This window comes from Mesoplodon bidens (genome assembly GCF_964165515.1).
Source record: "Mesoplodon bidens genome assembly, chromosome: 10".
NCBI lineage: Eukaryota > Metazoa > Chordata > Mammalia > Artiodactyla > Ziphiidae > Mesoplodon > Mesoplodon bidens.
In genome coordinates, this window is record NC_138172.1 from 1363551 (window position 1) to 1377859 (window position 14309).

The 14309-nt window shown below is 53.9% G+C and overlaps 1 protein-coding gene across 1 annotated transcript in view; it reads right to left on the reverse strand.

The window, feature by feature from the left end:
• Window positions 1–245: 245 nt before the first annotated feature.
• The window catches only part of RUVBL1 (RuvB like AAA ATPase 1), a 35088-nt gene continuing 21024 nt past the window's right edge, over window positions 246–14309 (reverse strand). The window contains exons 5-11 of the mRNA XM_081245205.1: window positions 13961–14050; window positions 13042–13191; window positions 11313–11376; window positions 10053–10251; window positions 4651–4753; window positions 1559–1650; window positions 246–639 (exon numbers count right to left, since the gene is read on the reverse strand). Coding sequence (XP_081101331.1) covers window positions 480–639; window positions 1559–1650; window positions 4651–4753; window positions 10053–10251; window positions 11313–11376; window positions 13042–13191; window positions 13961–14050 — 858 coding nt within the window. The 3' untranslated portion in view covers window positions 246–479. The remainder of the gene's footprint in view (window positions 640–1558; window positions 1651–4650; window positions 4754–10052; window positions 10252–11312; window positions 11377–13041; window positions 13192–13960; window positions 14051–14309) is intronic.

Below are 14309 nucleotides of genomic sequence, written 5' to 3' on the forward strand. Positions count from 1 at the left end.
ACTGAATGTGACGCGGGCCCTGGACGGATCCTGGGACAGAGAGAGGACAGCAAATCACTGAGAACACGTGCACAAAGCACAGGGACATGTGCTGTGGACTCATCGCACATGGCAAACATGCCAGCGGTTGTAAGATGCCGACAGCAAGGGACACCTGCACCATCTTCACAGCGATTCTGTACATCTCCAGCTGCTCTAAAACACAAAGTGTACTTTTTAAAAAATTAATAGAAAAGTCAGACAGGTATCATCAAAAAAACCTACCAGGGTTTATTAGAAAACACACCAGATAAGGCAGGATTTCTTCAAAGCAACCACGGGACGAGTCACAATAACTTAAAAAGAAACTCTTCCACACTAACTGACAGCGCTGCCCCCCGCCCGGTGGGGACAGCTCAACCTGGGGGTGAGCCTCCTACCCGCAGGCCAGACCAGGACCGGGCCTACCCGGAGTCTCCTGGCAGAAGGCCTCAGCCGTCTCACTTCATGTACTTGTCCTGCTGGTCGGCCAGGATTCTGGCCGAGGACTTGGCGTCGTAGAAGAGCTCGCTGATCTCCTCGACGTGCTCCTTCTCGATGCCGTCCTTCCCGTTGATCTTGGCCAGCAGGTTGGCCGGGGTCAGCAGCTGCACCGCGTACCTACAGTGGCCGGGGCCAAGGCAGGTATAAAGCAGGGCCACGGATGGGAGCCCCATCCCCAAGTCAGCAGGCGCACTGAGGGAGCTGCAGAGGCTTGTACTAGCCGCTGCAGACATGGCAGACAAGGGGAGCGTTGCCACTTCTCAGAGATCTGGAGTCACAACCTCACCAGAGAGGGGCCAGAGGTCACCGCCATGACGTATAAGCCCTACTCCCCGAATCCGTCACTGCCTAGAGGTCCTCCCCTCCAGCAGGAGGCCCTCCACTGCTACTGGGAAGGGACCACAAACTTGGATGTCTACAGCGGCAAGCAGGCAATGCCAGGGTCCAGATCGGGACAGGGAACATGGCGGAGAAATGAACACACAGCCCCATGAAAGCAAAGGCCCCAGCCAAAGGCAAAAAGTCCAGGAGTTTCTGAAAGCACCACTCCACCCAAACAAAACAGCCTGCATTCTGCTTCAACCTTAGGAGCGAGGAACTGACTCAAAGGGAAGCAGGGCCAGGCCGAGCACTGTGAAGTCATGACTCATAAGCAGTCAGGACACTGAGAAGGGTCACCCTTTAAGCAACTGGCTTCCGGCCGCCAGTGGGCAGTCAGGAGAGCCACCTCTGCCCGTGCTCCTCCCCGCCCAGCAGACGCTGGAGCACAGGGCCGGAGCGGAGGGGCTGCCTGCCCTGCACCCGGTCTCCGGTTCTGTCCATCTCCTCCACGCAGGGGGCCGCCAGGCAGAGCACGCTCTCCCCACCAGCGGGACCGTCCGCTACAGGATGAGGAGACTTAACGTGTCACTCAGCTTTCTCAACCCCACCGTCTAGCTGTGCTGCTCCTGCCGCAGGACGAGACCCCCACCCGGGAAGAGCGGGCCCGGTCCTGCGCCCTGGGAAGGCCCGGCGGGCCCGGGCCCGGGCGGCTCACCTCAGAGTGGTCCTGGTGCCAATCTCCCCCAGGTGGTTCAGCGCCTCCTCACTGATGCTGATTCCCTCGGTCTGGGCTCGGATTTTAATGATCTTTTGGAGGAGAAACACTGTGATCAGCAGTGACCGACCCCAAGTGCTCTCGTCCCGCCTCCTGACAGCACAGACGCCCCAAGCGGGGCCGGTGGGGCAGAGCCGTCCTCGCACAAGTCGGGGGCACGGCCCCGCGCCGACTGGAAGGCAGCTGGTACCCCGAGGTGTGCACCAGGGCGGCGCTGCCCCTGTGCCCACCCCGCCTGCCCCGGCTCTCTCAGCGGCAACTAACCTTCCCAGCAGGGGCACCGCCACCTCTAAGCACTCAGGCAAGAAGAGACACTTCTTATTTGCTTGACAAATGCAATGGTAAAATAAATTTTAAAAGTTACTTTTAAACATTTACCAGCTCTCATAACATCACTGGGAGATACCTCATCTGTCAAGAAGAGGCTGACGCTCGTGCAGTTTGAGATCCTGGTACAGTTGGAGGGGAAGCAGGCTGGCGTGGGGACACCGTAACACAAGTGGCACCAGGATCCTGCAGGCGCACCAGCACTGCGTGATAAGGGCAGCGGGATAATGATGTTGTGTGTGGTGGAGCTGAGATAACTCGAGGACTTCGAGCCTCATATAATACAGGAATTTTTCACTTTGGCAGCTTCGTAAACAAGTTATCAAGAAGCCCCTGTTTAAATTAAAGCCATAAAAACACACCCGGGATACAGGCGTGGAAGTGGGAAAGACTGAGCCCCCAGCTAAAGCCTCACAAGGGGAGAGGGACCAGAGGTTTAGGAGGTGGACACTTCAAATGGGCGTTCGGCTCTCAGGCAGAAACCCCGAGGGCAGGAGCTGCAGGGGCACGGAGGTTAGCGTCTGGTAACCCTGGTGAAGGGGACCCAGCGTGGCAGCCGCTGTCAATGGGAAAGGCCCGGCTCGGTAGGAACCAGGTCCCGCAGATGTCAGCAGTGAGCGGACGGGGCGCCGAGGTGGACGGGCCGGCACGTACCAGGTGAGGCAGCCCCGCTGCTGCAACCAGCGACGCCAGGGCTGAGGCCCACGTGCTGGCAGGAAAGGCTCTCATTTTGTCAAGAGAGACTCGGAACTCAGATTTTTGTATGAAAAGTCCTAACTGCTGAATGCTGTCAACTTATTTAAACATTTCACAAACACTGCACTGGCCACATCTGTTCAACCAGTGGGCTGCCAGGCGTGACCTCTGTGAAAAGAACCTTAGTATGTGTGTGAGGGGTCCACTGTCTGGGGTCCAGAGTTAAATGCAGCTGAGCAGAGAAGTTACTGGACGGGCACAAGGACGGCAGGGAAAGGAGAGAGCAGAAGGCTCCAGCCACAGGACTCCCCTCCGGCCATGACCGTCAGAGCGGGGCAGCTCTGTGCTCCCAAATAGAAAGAGCTCTCACCGACAGCTGGGATGGCCAAGGAGTCCCCCGGGGCCTTTGGAAACTCTAGGGAGATGCAAACATTGGGTCCTGGAACCTGGTCTGGGGGAGAGCGCCAGCCCGGAGCGTCTGGCCTTCGGCGAGCCACAGTGACCCTGGAGGGCTGTCAGGGATGCTCTGCTCTTGTTCTCTCTAGAGCAGGTCAGAGCAATCCCAGGAGCTCCTGTTTCAGACCGCTCGGAAACGGACAGTTCATAAATTAGATGTTTAATCATTTAATAACCTGCAGGGATAGTTTATGAGGGTGTCAGCGCTGACGGCAGAGTACACAAGTTACACTTACTTTGTTTTTTAAAAAACTGACCCCGGGCTCCAGTAAAAATGCTGAGGTTGTCCCCTGAGCAGCACAAGCAGAGCCGTGCTCGTCTGGCAGCTGGTCTATCCTCTTGCTAACCCGAGAGAAAGCCCGAGAAGAAACCCCCTGGCCGAGCCTCCAGACTCTGGGGCACAGCGCACGCACCAGGGAGCTGGGACAGCGTGCTCTGGGTTTGTGAACAGCAGTCGTGACGGCCGCAAGCCCCCCGACTTGCCGTCACTGCCTCCCTCAGTCCCCACGACAGCCTCAAGACAGCCACTGACGGCTGTATGAGCCTGGGCAGCTTAACCAGCCTGAGTCTCAGCATCCTCCTCTTTAAGAATGCCAATGAAAATAGTTCTCCCTACCTCGAGGTGACGGGGGATCAAATGGCCCAGTACAATGTCTAACAAAGACTGCCTGTGCTGTGGCGAGGAGAGGGTCTGGCAGAGCTCACCGAGATGTCAGTGCAGCCCTGGGCCACTCCACGGCCCCAGCTGTGGCCACATGCTGACCCCACAGTGAGAGACCTATGCCTCAGCAAGACCGTCTGGGGCAAGGGTGGGCAGAGCAGGTGGCTGGGCTCTGCAGGGCACAGCCTGGCTTTGCGTCCTGGACTCGCCACTCAGTGACTCAGCCGTCAAAGGGGGGAAACGACTGCCCGGAAGCACCAGAAAGGGGGCTGGGGCTTCCAAGGGTGCCAAGGCACTGTGGGGCACACATGGGGGTGACGAGGCCAATCCCATGCATCCCGCCACCCCCCACCCCCAAGCCTCAGCCAGACTCAGCTCATGCAGGGCTGAGCACACACTATGTGGGGCACTGAGCTAAACGCTCCCTTGTGCACCGTCACGCCTCTTCCTGTGAGCTTAGGTTCGTGCCTTCCATTCCACACGCCCTCTACACTTGTGATGCTGTTTCACTACCATCGCCACGGCCTCGGCAGCAGCCCAGGCAGAGCCTCCGCTAGGACTTGGGCTCTGCGCCTGCCGGAGGTGCCTGTGTGGGTTCTGGCAGGCCAGCACCTGGGCTAGAGCCTCTCACTACACGATGTTCCGCTGCCTCTTTCCTAGAGCTGGTGGCCTCCCTAATGGCTGTCACCAAGTCGATTTTCTCACTGTCCCTTTCCTAAGTTTACGGAAGGGATGGAGTAGAAGAGAGAACAGCCAAGACCACGGGCAGCTGAGGTTTTGTGACACTTCAGGCCACGTCCCGTTGGCTCACACACCGTTCAGGTGGGGGGCCCTCTCGCTGGGCGTCAGGGACACTGGGAGCGAATGAGGGGAGAAGGGGGGCGGTGCTCACCTGCTTCATCTCCTGCGGGGTGTACAGCATGGTCCGGATGATCATCACTCGGTCCAGAAGGTCGAGAGGGATGCCGTGAGGAGAGGTGATGTCCTCCGTGCCCCTGAAAGGCCCAGAAGTGCCACATCACTCAGGCCTCTCTGAGACCAGAAACTGGACACTGGAAACATGGCTGAGGCCCTCATGATGACAAAGCAGCTAGTTCTCATCCTGAGAGTCAGAGGCAGGACCGCAGAGGACACAGACTACTAACTCAGGTGGTGTCAGAAACAACATCATTATTTTAGCAAATATCAACACCACAGGAAATTTGGGGAGGAGAAAAAAAGCCACCTAAAATCACATTAAAAATATTCATATGATATTTGCCAAATTTTCATAAGTTACACTAAGTATGTAGATTTTTTTCTTTTTTGCTTTTGTCCATGTTGCTTCAGTCTTAATAGACCATCAAGTGTTTTATTTAACTCAAACTGTTGGGCATTTACGTAGTTTCCAGTTGTTGCTCTTATTATTCATGGTGTTTTGATAAATAATTGTATGCATACAGCCATGAACATTTCCTCAGCAACTCTCACAGAGCATGACACAACCGTGAATATCTCCTTAATCAAACGAATGAACGAACGAATATCCTAATTTACACAGCTACATGAGTGATCTGATCCCATTGCACTGTGGCCAGTACTGAGTATTCTAATTCTTAAATAGTTTGCTGGGACTTCCTGGTGGTGCAGTGGTTAAGAATCCGCCTGCCGAACAAGGGGAGTATGGCTCTGGCACGGCGGCTGCGGCTGTGGTCGCTCGCGGCTCGGTTGCTTCTGGCACCTCCCTGGGACCTGACGGTCTGCGGTCCCAATGAGCCCCTGCCCGTGGTGCGCATCCCGCGGGCTCTACAGCGACGGCAGGAGGAGCGGCAGAGTGGGCAGCGGAGCCCCCCGCAGCCAGTGCCGGCGCGACCTGGGCCGCTGCCACAACGACTGAGCTCACGTGCCGCAACTACTGAAGCCCACGCACCTAGAGCCGGTGGTCCCCAACAAGAGAAGCCACCACAATGAGAAGCCTGCGCACCGCAATGAGGAGGAGCCCCCCGCTCACCGCAACTAGAGAAAACCCACGTGCAGCAACGAAGACCCAACACAGCCAAAAGTAAACTATTAAATAAATAAATGAAATGAAAAAAGAAAAAAGATACAATACAGTATTGTTAACCACAGTTGCCATGCTGTACATTACATCCCAGAATGTATTTGTCTTGTAACTGGAAGTTTGTATCCTCTCACCACCCTCACCCATTTCCCCCACAACCTCATCCCCATAGGATAAAATTTTAAATAGAGAAGCCCCAAAACAAAAAACAAACAAACAAAAAAAAAAAACAAGAAAAGAATCCGCCTGCCAATGCAGGGGACACGGGTTCAATCCCTGGTCCGGGAAGATCCCACATGCCCTGGAGCAACTGGGCCTGTGCACCACAACTACTGAGCCTGTGCTCTAGAGCCCTCGAGCCACAACTACTGAGCCCGCATGCTGCAACTAGTGAAGCTGAGCACCTCGAGCCCATGCTCTGCAACAAGAGAAGCCACTGCAATGAGAAGCCTAAGCACCGCAAGGAAGAGTAGCCCCCACTCACCGCAACTAGAGAAAGCCTGCACGCAGCAACAAAGACCTAACACAGCAAAAAAAAAAAAAAAAGTTTGTGGGCTTCCCTGGTGGCACAGTGGTTAAGAATCTGTCTGACAATGCAGGGGACACAGGCTCGAGCCCTGGTCTAGGAATATCCCACATGCCGCACAGCAACTAAGCCCGTGCGCCACAACTACTGAGCTTGCACTCTAGAGCCTGAGAGCCACAACTACCGAGCCTGCGTGCCACAACTACTGAAGCCCGCGCGCCTAGAGTCCGTGCTCTGCAACAAGAGAAGCCACAGCAATGAGAAGCCTGCACACTGCAACGAAGAGTAAACCCTGCTCTCCACAACTAGAGAAAAGCCCGCGCGCAGCAACAAAGACCCAACGCAGCCAAAAATAAAAACAAATAAATAAAAAAATTTATTAAAAAAAAAAGTTGGCTGCTTGAAGGTGTAGAAAAAGGAAGGGTATAACACATCGTCTGAATTTGCATTTCCTTGATTACTAATGAATCATCTGAATGCTTTCCCTGTTACTTCATTTCGTTCTGGCAACTGTCCCGTCACGTCGCGCGCGCGTGCGCGCGTGCGTGTTACGCGGGCCTCTCACTGTTGTGGCCTCTCCCGTTGCAGAGCGCAGGCTCCGGACACACAGGCTCAGCAGCCATGGCTCACGGGCCCAGCCGCTCCGCGGCATGTGGGATCTTCCCGGACCGGGGCACGAACCCGTGTCTCCTGCATCGGCAGGCAAACTCTCAACCACTGCGCCACCAGGAAAGCCCGCCTGTCGTTGTCTTGAATCCTTAGCCAGACCAGAAGAGAGCGGCCCGGGAGAAGAACCCCCCCAACCCACCGGGCCGCAGGGCGGCAGCTCCTAATGCGATGAAGGCCGGGCCAGCCTGGCGGCATGCGGGCCTAGAAGCTCAGTGAGCTGAGCCAGGCCTGCCTCGCCTTCAGGAGCCCATCAGCACCGAGGCTGGCCTCCCCAGCGAGACCAGCCTGCAGTCTACGGTCAAAGAACGAGGGCAGGTCATTTGCAGTTAACCTTCAGTAAGTCTCAAAAATAAGTAAACATTCTAGAAATATAACTTCAGTAAAAGAAAATCTATCTGTTGAAACTCTATCTGGTCAGTTGAACTGTAAGTGTATATTTATTATTGCAAGAATAAAATGTCCTGACACATGCTACAACAGGATGAACCTTAAAAATGTTACGCTAAGTGAAAGAAGTCAGTCACAGAGAGGCAAATACTGTATGATTCCACCCATAGGAAATATGCAGAAAAGGCAAATTCACAGAAGCAGAGTACATCTGAGACTACCAGGGGCTGGGGGAAGGGATATGGAACTTACTGGTTAATGGGGACAGAGTTTCTGTTTGAGGTGATGGAAAAGTTCTGGAGATGGATGGTGGTGATGGCTGTACAACATTGTGAAGGTAATTAGTGTCACTGAACTGTACACGTAAAAATAATGAAAATGGCAAACTCTATGTTATATACATTTTACCACAATGAAAAAATTCAAAAAAATAATAAAATGCTTCATTAATAATTGTTAAATCTAATATTTAGGGCTTCCCTGGTGGCGCAGTGGTTGAGAGCCTGCCTGCTGATGCAGGGGACACGGGTTCGTGCCCCAGTCCGGGAGGATCCCACATGCCGCGGAGCAGCTGGGCCCGTGAGCCATGGCTGCTGAGCCTGTGCGTCCGGAGCCTGTGCTCCGCAACAGGACAGGCCACAACAGTGAGAGGCCCGTGTACCGCAAAAAAAAAAAAAAAAAAAAAAGAATTATTAAGATGAAATTCTATCATGATTCAAATTTTAGTGTATATCTGTACTCTTCATATTAAACAAAATAACTTTTAAAAACTACATTTAATTTTTAGTTATTTACTTCTATTTAAGCCGTATGTCTCTCCTTGTTTTAGCTCCTATTTAGGAATTCTCTTGCGAAATGTTTAAAAGACCTCAACTTGCCATCTTAAAATATCCCCAACCCTCTAACACTCAAGATAAATTAACTTCTATTCAGACATAATAAATATAAAGTCTAAAGAAGAAAAGATTAGAGGAAAAAACACAAAAGAACAGAATTTATAAGAAAATGTTAAAATTTTTTCTTATAGTTTTGAGTCCATAAAAGTAAAAATTTAAACAAAAAAACTCTGCTTAAAGACTGCTAAGCATTTTTCAGGAATTAAATACCATAGACTTTGGAAATTTGTCCAAGCTATGAACCTTAGGTACACAGTTCCTTTCAGACAACATGTTAGTGAAAAATGGTTTCTGGAACTCACATCCCTCTGGATGGGGTTGGGGTCAAGTTTCCCAGGCCCCACTGGGCGAGCTGAGATCAAAGCCACCTTTCTATGCACTTGTTTTTTCCCCTAGATGGGACGAGACTAAGAGAAGGACTCTGATCCTAAGAGATCTTGGTCCTGCCCTAAGCTGCCTGGCTCTGCCAGCCTGGATCTGCTGGGCCTGAGACGGAGGGACGTCTATCAGCAGAGCTCCCTCGGTAGGGGGCGCCATCCGTCCAGGCTGAGCCCTTCTGCCAGCTGTCAGACTGAAGCTAGGCAGGCCTGACCAAAGCAAAGTCCAGAAAACTGACAGGGCCTGTGCGGCAGGGACACCAGGCTCACCAGGCCACGTGTCCAGTTTCCAGATGCTGCCCAGGTAGCCAGGCTCCAGCTGGCTGAAACTGGTACAAGCTGCCTGCCCTCTAAGATTGCAGAAGACACCTGTGATGATGACAGGCAGTGGTCTTGTCAAGACAGCATTACAGGGATTCAAAGAGGGGATGCAAGATGCTGCCGCCACAGGCACTGGCATCGTGCACACAAATCCTCTTGCTGAGCCAGAGTCATCACCTGAGCAGGGGGCCTCCCCACAGCCAGCATCATGGCTTCTGTATCAGCTCAGCAGAGACAAGGCTCCTCCGAAGCAGGTCTAGGTGAACCAGCAGTCCAGGCTCCCCACTAGCTCTGGCTCCAGCTCTGTGTTGAGACCCTCACGGCCTTGGGGTCTCTTTCCAGATTCCTGCACGCCCCTGCTGCCAGAAGCTCGTGGCCTCCGGGGTTCTGCTGCCCCCACTATTGTGCTGCAGACTTAAACAGGGCTCTGTACCACCCCCTCATGCCCTAGCACTGCAGAGACCAGGCCCCAACACTCAAGGGAGTGCAGAAAACCAGTGAGCCAACTACTGAGCACATCGGTGCTTAGGCTCGAGAGCTGAAAAGAGGGCAAGTCCTCTGGGATCCCTTCTTGAAGGGGGGCCTAAGGGGGTTGGGTGGGGGGAGGTGCCCGTGTGGCTCCAAGAATGTCTGGGCCAGAAAGAAACGACTGGTTTCACTGTCAGAGGCCTGGGTTCTCATCCTATTTTTATGACCAGGGGCACACCACGCTGTCATTCTGTTTCCTCTCTGGAAAGTGAAGGCAAGACACACGCCTCCTGGAGCTCGGAGGAGGTCAAAGTGAACACAGGCCATGTCGCCAAGGGCTGGCCCATCTGACCTTACCTTTGCCCACTCCAACCCGATGACTAAGACACATCCCAGTGGAACCCCAGTCACCACGACGAGGCCCTCATATGCAGAAACAGGGTGGCTGCTGCGCTGGTGACCGTGACGGAGTGAAGTCAAGCCACTCTGCTTCTCTCGAAGTGAGCACGACCACCGCTCACCCTCACCCTGACTCACGACGCTGCGCGATGGAAGCGATCCTGCAGGAGCAAATGAGCCCGCGCAGAGGGTGGGACAGCCTCACGGTACCTGACGACACAGTTGCCTCGGTTGGACGCAAAGATGACGATGGGGGCGATGGAAGACTCCAGCGCCCGGTGCAGGTAGGTGAAGCACTCGATGTCCAGCATGTGGACCTCATCAACGAACAGCACACCCGGAACCAGCTCCGCCACACCCTGGTCGATGTACTTGTTCACCACCTTGTTAATCTCCCCTCGGAGTTTATCTAGGAGTCGGCAAGCGTGGACAGGCAGGGTCAGTGCCAGGTGCGGAGGCTGCCACCTTTCTCTTCTCTTCCACCCGAACTCGGTCCAAGCCCAAGTTCAGGGCCGGGTTTCACTGCTAGCTCTGTGACCCCACAAGCAGGCTACAGCCCCACTCCAGGCTTCAGTTTCATCTGAAAATAGGGTTAACTTTACCTAAAAGTCACAAAATTGGCTGCCTCCCCTGAAGTTGTGTTTTGTTAAGTTTGTAAAAGGCTTTTAGGACATTCTGCACGTCTGTCACACTCCCCACCAGGCCTTATTATCTCACACCCCCAACCCAGGAAGAAGGGAGGTTTCATAGGCAAATTTCCCTGTGCCACACTCGGTGAATGACCCTTTCTCTTGGCCCTGTGCGACAAAGCTTCGTTAATTAACTTTCAATCAAGTGCCTGGAGGAAGGAACAGGGTGCGTGCAGAATCCTCTCCGGAGGGAAACCTGTGAGGAATGGCAGGTTCTGAGGAGAGGCACCATCTCCGAGCTCTAAGAGGGACAGAGCCTCTCAAAAGCTGAATAACCGTCCAAGGTCTCATTGTCCAAACCAGCGCCTGTACTAACAGCAGGAGGGAGCAGCCCACAAACCCAGCACCTTCCACCACAGCCATGAAGCGGGGATGGTCAAGGCTGTGTTAAGATAAGGACGCTGCTCTAGGCGACTCTAATAGAAAGGGCTCAGATCATGCCACTGGCTGAAACTTTAAAGAAAACAGAGCTTTAATGTTTAACATTTTCAGGTGACAAAGCTATAGGTGGTAATTAGAAAAAAGAGGGGCGTACCAGTTAGCAAGGGGAGCAGGTAAACTACAGGCCCACGAGGGGCAGCCCCACTCCCACCTCGCCTGGGGACTCCATGCGCTGCAGAAGCAACGTGACCCGTGACAGCCTCCATCTGTGGGATGAGCGCAAGGACACCGAGGACAGCCACACACTGTCAGGGTGGAGGAGTGCGCCTCCCAACGCACTCGCCAGGTCGGGGACGGGGTCCGTCAGACCCCAGGCCCCCAGCTCTGCTTCTTCTCTCACCTGTGATCTCCGTCTTCTTTGGCTTCATGAGCTGGCCCATCATGGACAGGATGTCTTGTCCCCCCTGCAGAGAAGACTCAGGAATCAGTCCTGCTTCCTAAGGCAGCTGCAAATGCCTCATCGCCACCCCCCAACCCCAGTGCCCCTCGTCAACTGCCCCATGTCAGTTCATCAACTCGACAGGGGTCCTGAGATGTGGAGACCCTGGGCACCTGCACTGGAAGCCTGAGGAGCTTCTCACCACAGAGGAGTTTTTAAGAGGTTCCCCCGAGCAGCCAGAATCAAACAAAATGCCTTTGTGGGAAGAACAAGCTCTGTGGGGCCGACCCCCACCCAACCCCGGCCGTGTCTCTTCCCAGTCCCAGACGCCTTCACCCCACAGGCCTGCCAACCCTTCCCTGGGCATCCAGCTCTTCTGGACTCAATTCGAGTCCACCTGTCAGGAACCACAGTCTGTTTCCTGGGAAGCCCCTCCGTGCAGCGTCTGACCCCAACACTGTCCCGCTGCTCCAGCCCCCTGGGGACAGACGCATGGACTCGTGTCCCCCGCCTCCTCTCACTAGGCCCGGCTACCAGACTTGCTCGGAGCCCAGGGCCGGTCCCTGCAGCTGGCCGACCCCTCGCAGGCTCACCAGCTGCTGCACCCACCTGCCAGCCCCTCACAGTGCAGGTAGCAAGCAGTCAACATTTCGTGATCGCCTGGTGTTTCCAGGCCCTGGGACACAGGCGCTGCCTGAATGTTCAACAGTGAAAGGGAGCTAATGTTTCCCGAATACTTGCCGGGCCAGGTAGGAAGTATCATGCCCTTTTCACAGAGGAGCGAACTCAAAACCAGAGAGCCCTAAATCACAAAAACCTGAAGACCCGAAGTGACTGTCGGCCGAGCCCACAGTGTTGGAGCCACACAATCCCGGACTCCACTTTGGCGAGACTCATCAGGCGAGTGACTCCCAGCAGGCTGGTTTGGGGACTGCCGTTCCACAAACTGGGGGGAGATTCTTCAGCAGTCTCTCTGCCAAGGCTCCAAGGGACAACACCCATGGATCAAATTTCAGGTTAGAAAGCCTATTCCCTTGTTGATGAAGAGGTGGCCTCTTTTAGGACGAAGAGGAAACCAAACCCAAAGACCACCAGCAGGGAAGAGTCGGGTTCTCTGAATTGCACATTTCCCAGAGATGGCATAAAATCATCCTGTGCTTTCCCCACATTTTATTAGTCAGGACACAAGCATCCATCTTCTACTCGCATAAGGAGCAGGGACAGTTCCAGCTCAAAGCTATAAAACTGGAGATTCTGCTAAGCAGGGGGAAGACACAGCTTTGTCAGGCTCCCTAAAATCCTGCAAAGGGCTCAAAGAACACTCCTGCCCTCTGCCACTCACACCCAGAGCAGCCCAGGCCCGAGCCGAGTGCTGGAGAGAAGCCAGGGAGAAGCTGGCCAGCTCAGGGGGGGGGGGGGGCGGGCAGAGGCTGGGCTGGGAGGAGGAACAATACGCAGGAAACCATCTGTGACTAGAGCGTTTGAATTGCAACAAAGGAGCCCCTCGTAGCTCTTGTCCACGTTAATTGCTGAACATTACAGACAGAAAAGGACTGCCTGCCCTGAGAAGCAGCAGCAAGACTGACAGCTCATCCCGGAGCCTCCAGCACACAAAAGGCTCCCGCGCCAGCAGGGCCGCCAGCAGGGCCGCCAGCAGGGCCAGCTTCCCGGCGGTGGCTGGGGGCAGTACCTGGGGCCGTGCGTTGGCCACGTCCAAGTCATGCAAGGTCACGTCCTGGATGATTTCCTTCTTCTTGTGCACGTCCCCCTTGGGCAAGGGGACGTACTCTTCAGCTTCAAGGTCGAATTCGGTGGCGTAGGTATCACACCTGCCCTGCCTCTGCAGAGAGACCAAAACCTGAGTGCCTGGCGAGCTCCACTGCCAAGTCCCCAAGCGGCACAGGGTGAGATAAAAGTCTCAGGTCCCACTGCGGCCTGACAGCCGCCTTGACAAACTGCAAACATGGCCTCTGCTTCCCTGCTGCCAAGAGAAGGAGCTATCTGCCCATCGCTGGGTTCCAAAACCCGGCTGAAAACACCCGATACTCTCTCCCAGAATCTTCCCCCTCTTTCTCTTAACTGTATGCAATTCCCGATAAAGGGCAAATCCAGTAGATTAACTGGAGACGGAGGGGCTGTTCAGACTCTTTTGTAGGTGGGTGATTTATTGTATGATATGAAGTATTATGCTCATCCATTAAACAGTGAGGAACTCTGTACAGGACACTGGAAATCAGATATAAAAAGAATGCCAACTAATGCAGCATTCCTTTCCACATGCATATATCTTGGGAAGAAAATACCAAAGAGATAAAAGGAAGATTAAATACCCTGCACATTTCAATTTGAAAATGACTACAGTTGCTTCACTTCCTCACCATTCTCCCCCTCTAAACAGGTTTTAGGATTTTTCTCACAGACTGTCTGTTTTATTCATGAGAAGGTTAAAGAATGCAGATAAAGGGAAAGCAAACTTGACTAAATGTAAAGGGGCAACTGCTGACCTTCCGTCAGCACCGCAGCAGACACAGTGCCCCTTCCCACACACCCCGGACCCCCTGAAGAAAGAAAGCCACTTCCTGGCTACCTGGGTCTCCTCGTGGCATTACCTTCACGGCTCCGCTGTTGGCTTCGATGTAAATCACATCTCCAGCTTCTACTCGCTCTTTCTGCAAACTTTCAAAAATGCTGGGGTCCAGCTTAAAAAAAAAAAAAAAAAAAAAAGTGAACCAGAGAACTATAATCCACGTTGTATTTATTTCTGATATACTGTAAGGTAGTTTCCTCTATGAGAGCTGAGGTAGCTAATGACTGTATGGAGGGGGAGAGGGAGAGAGAGGGGGAGGGGGAGAGAGAGAGAGAGAAAGAGGGAGGGAGGGAGGGAGGGAGGGAGAGGGAGTGTGTGTGTCTGTGTGTGTGTGTGTGTGTCTGACCGCTTCCAGGTGAGGCCCATACTGT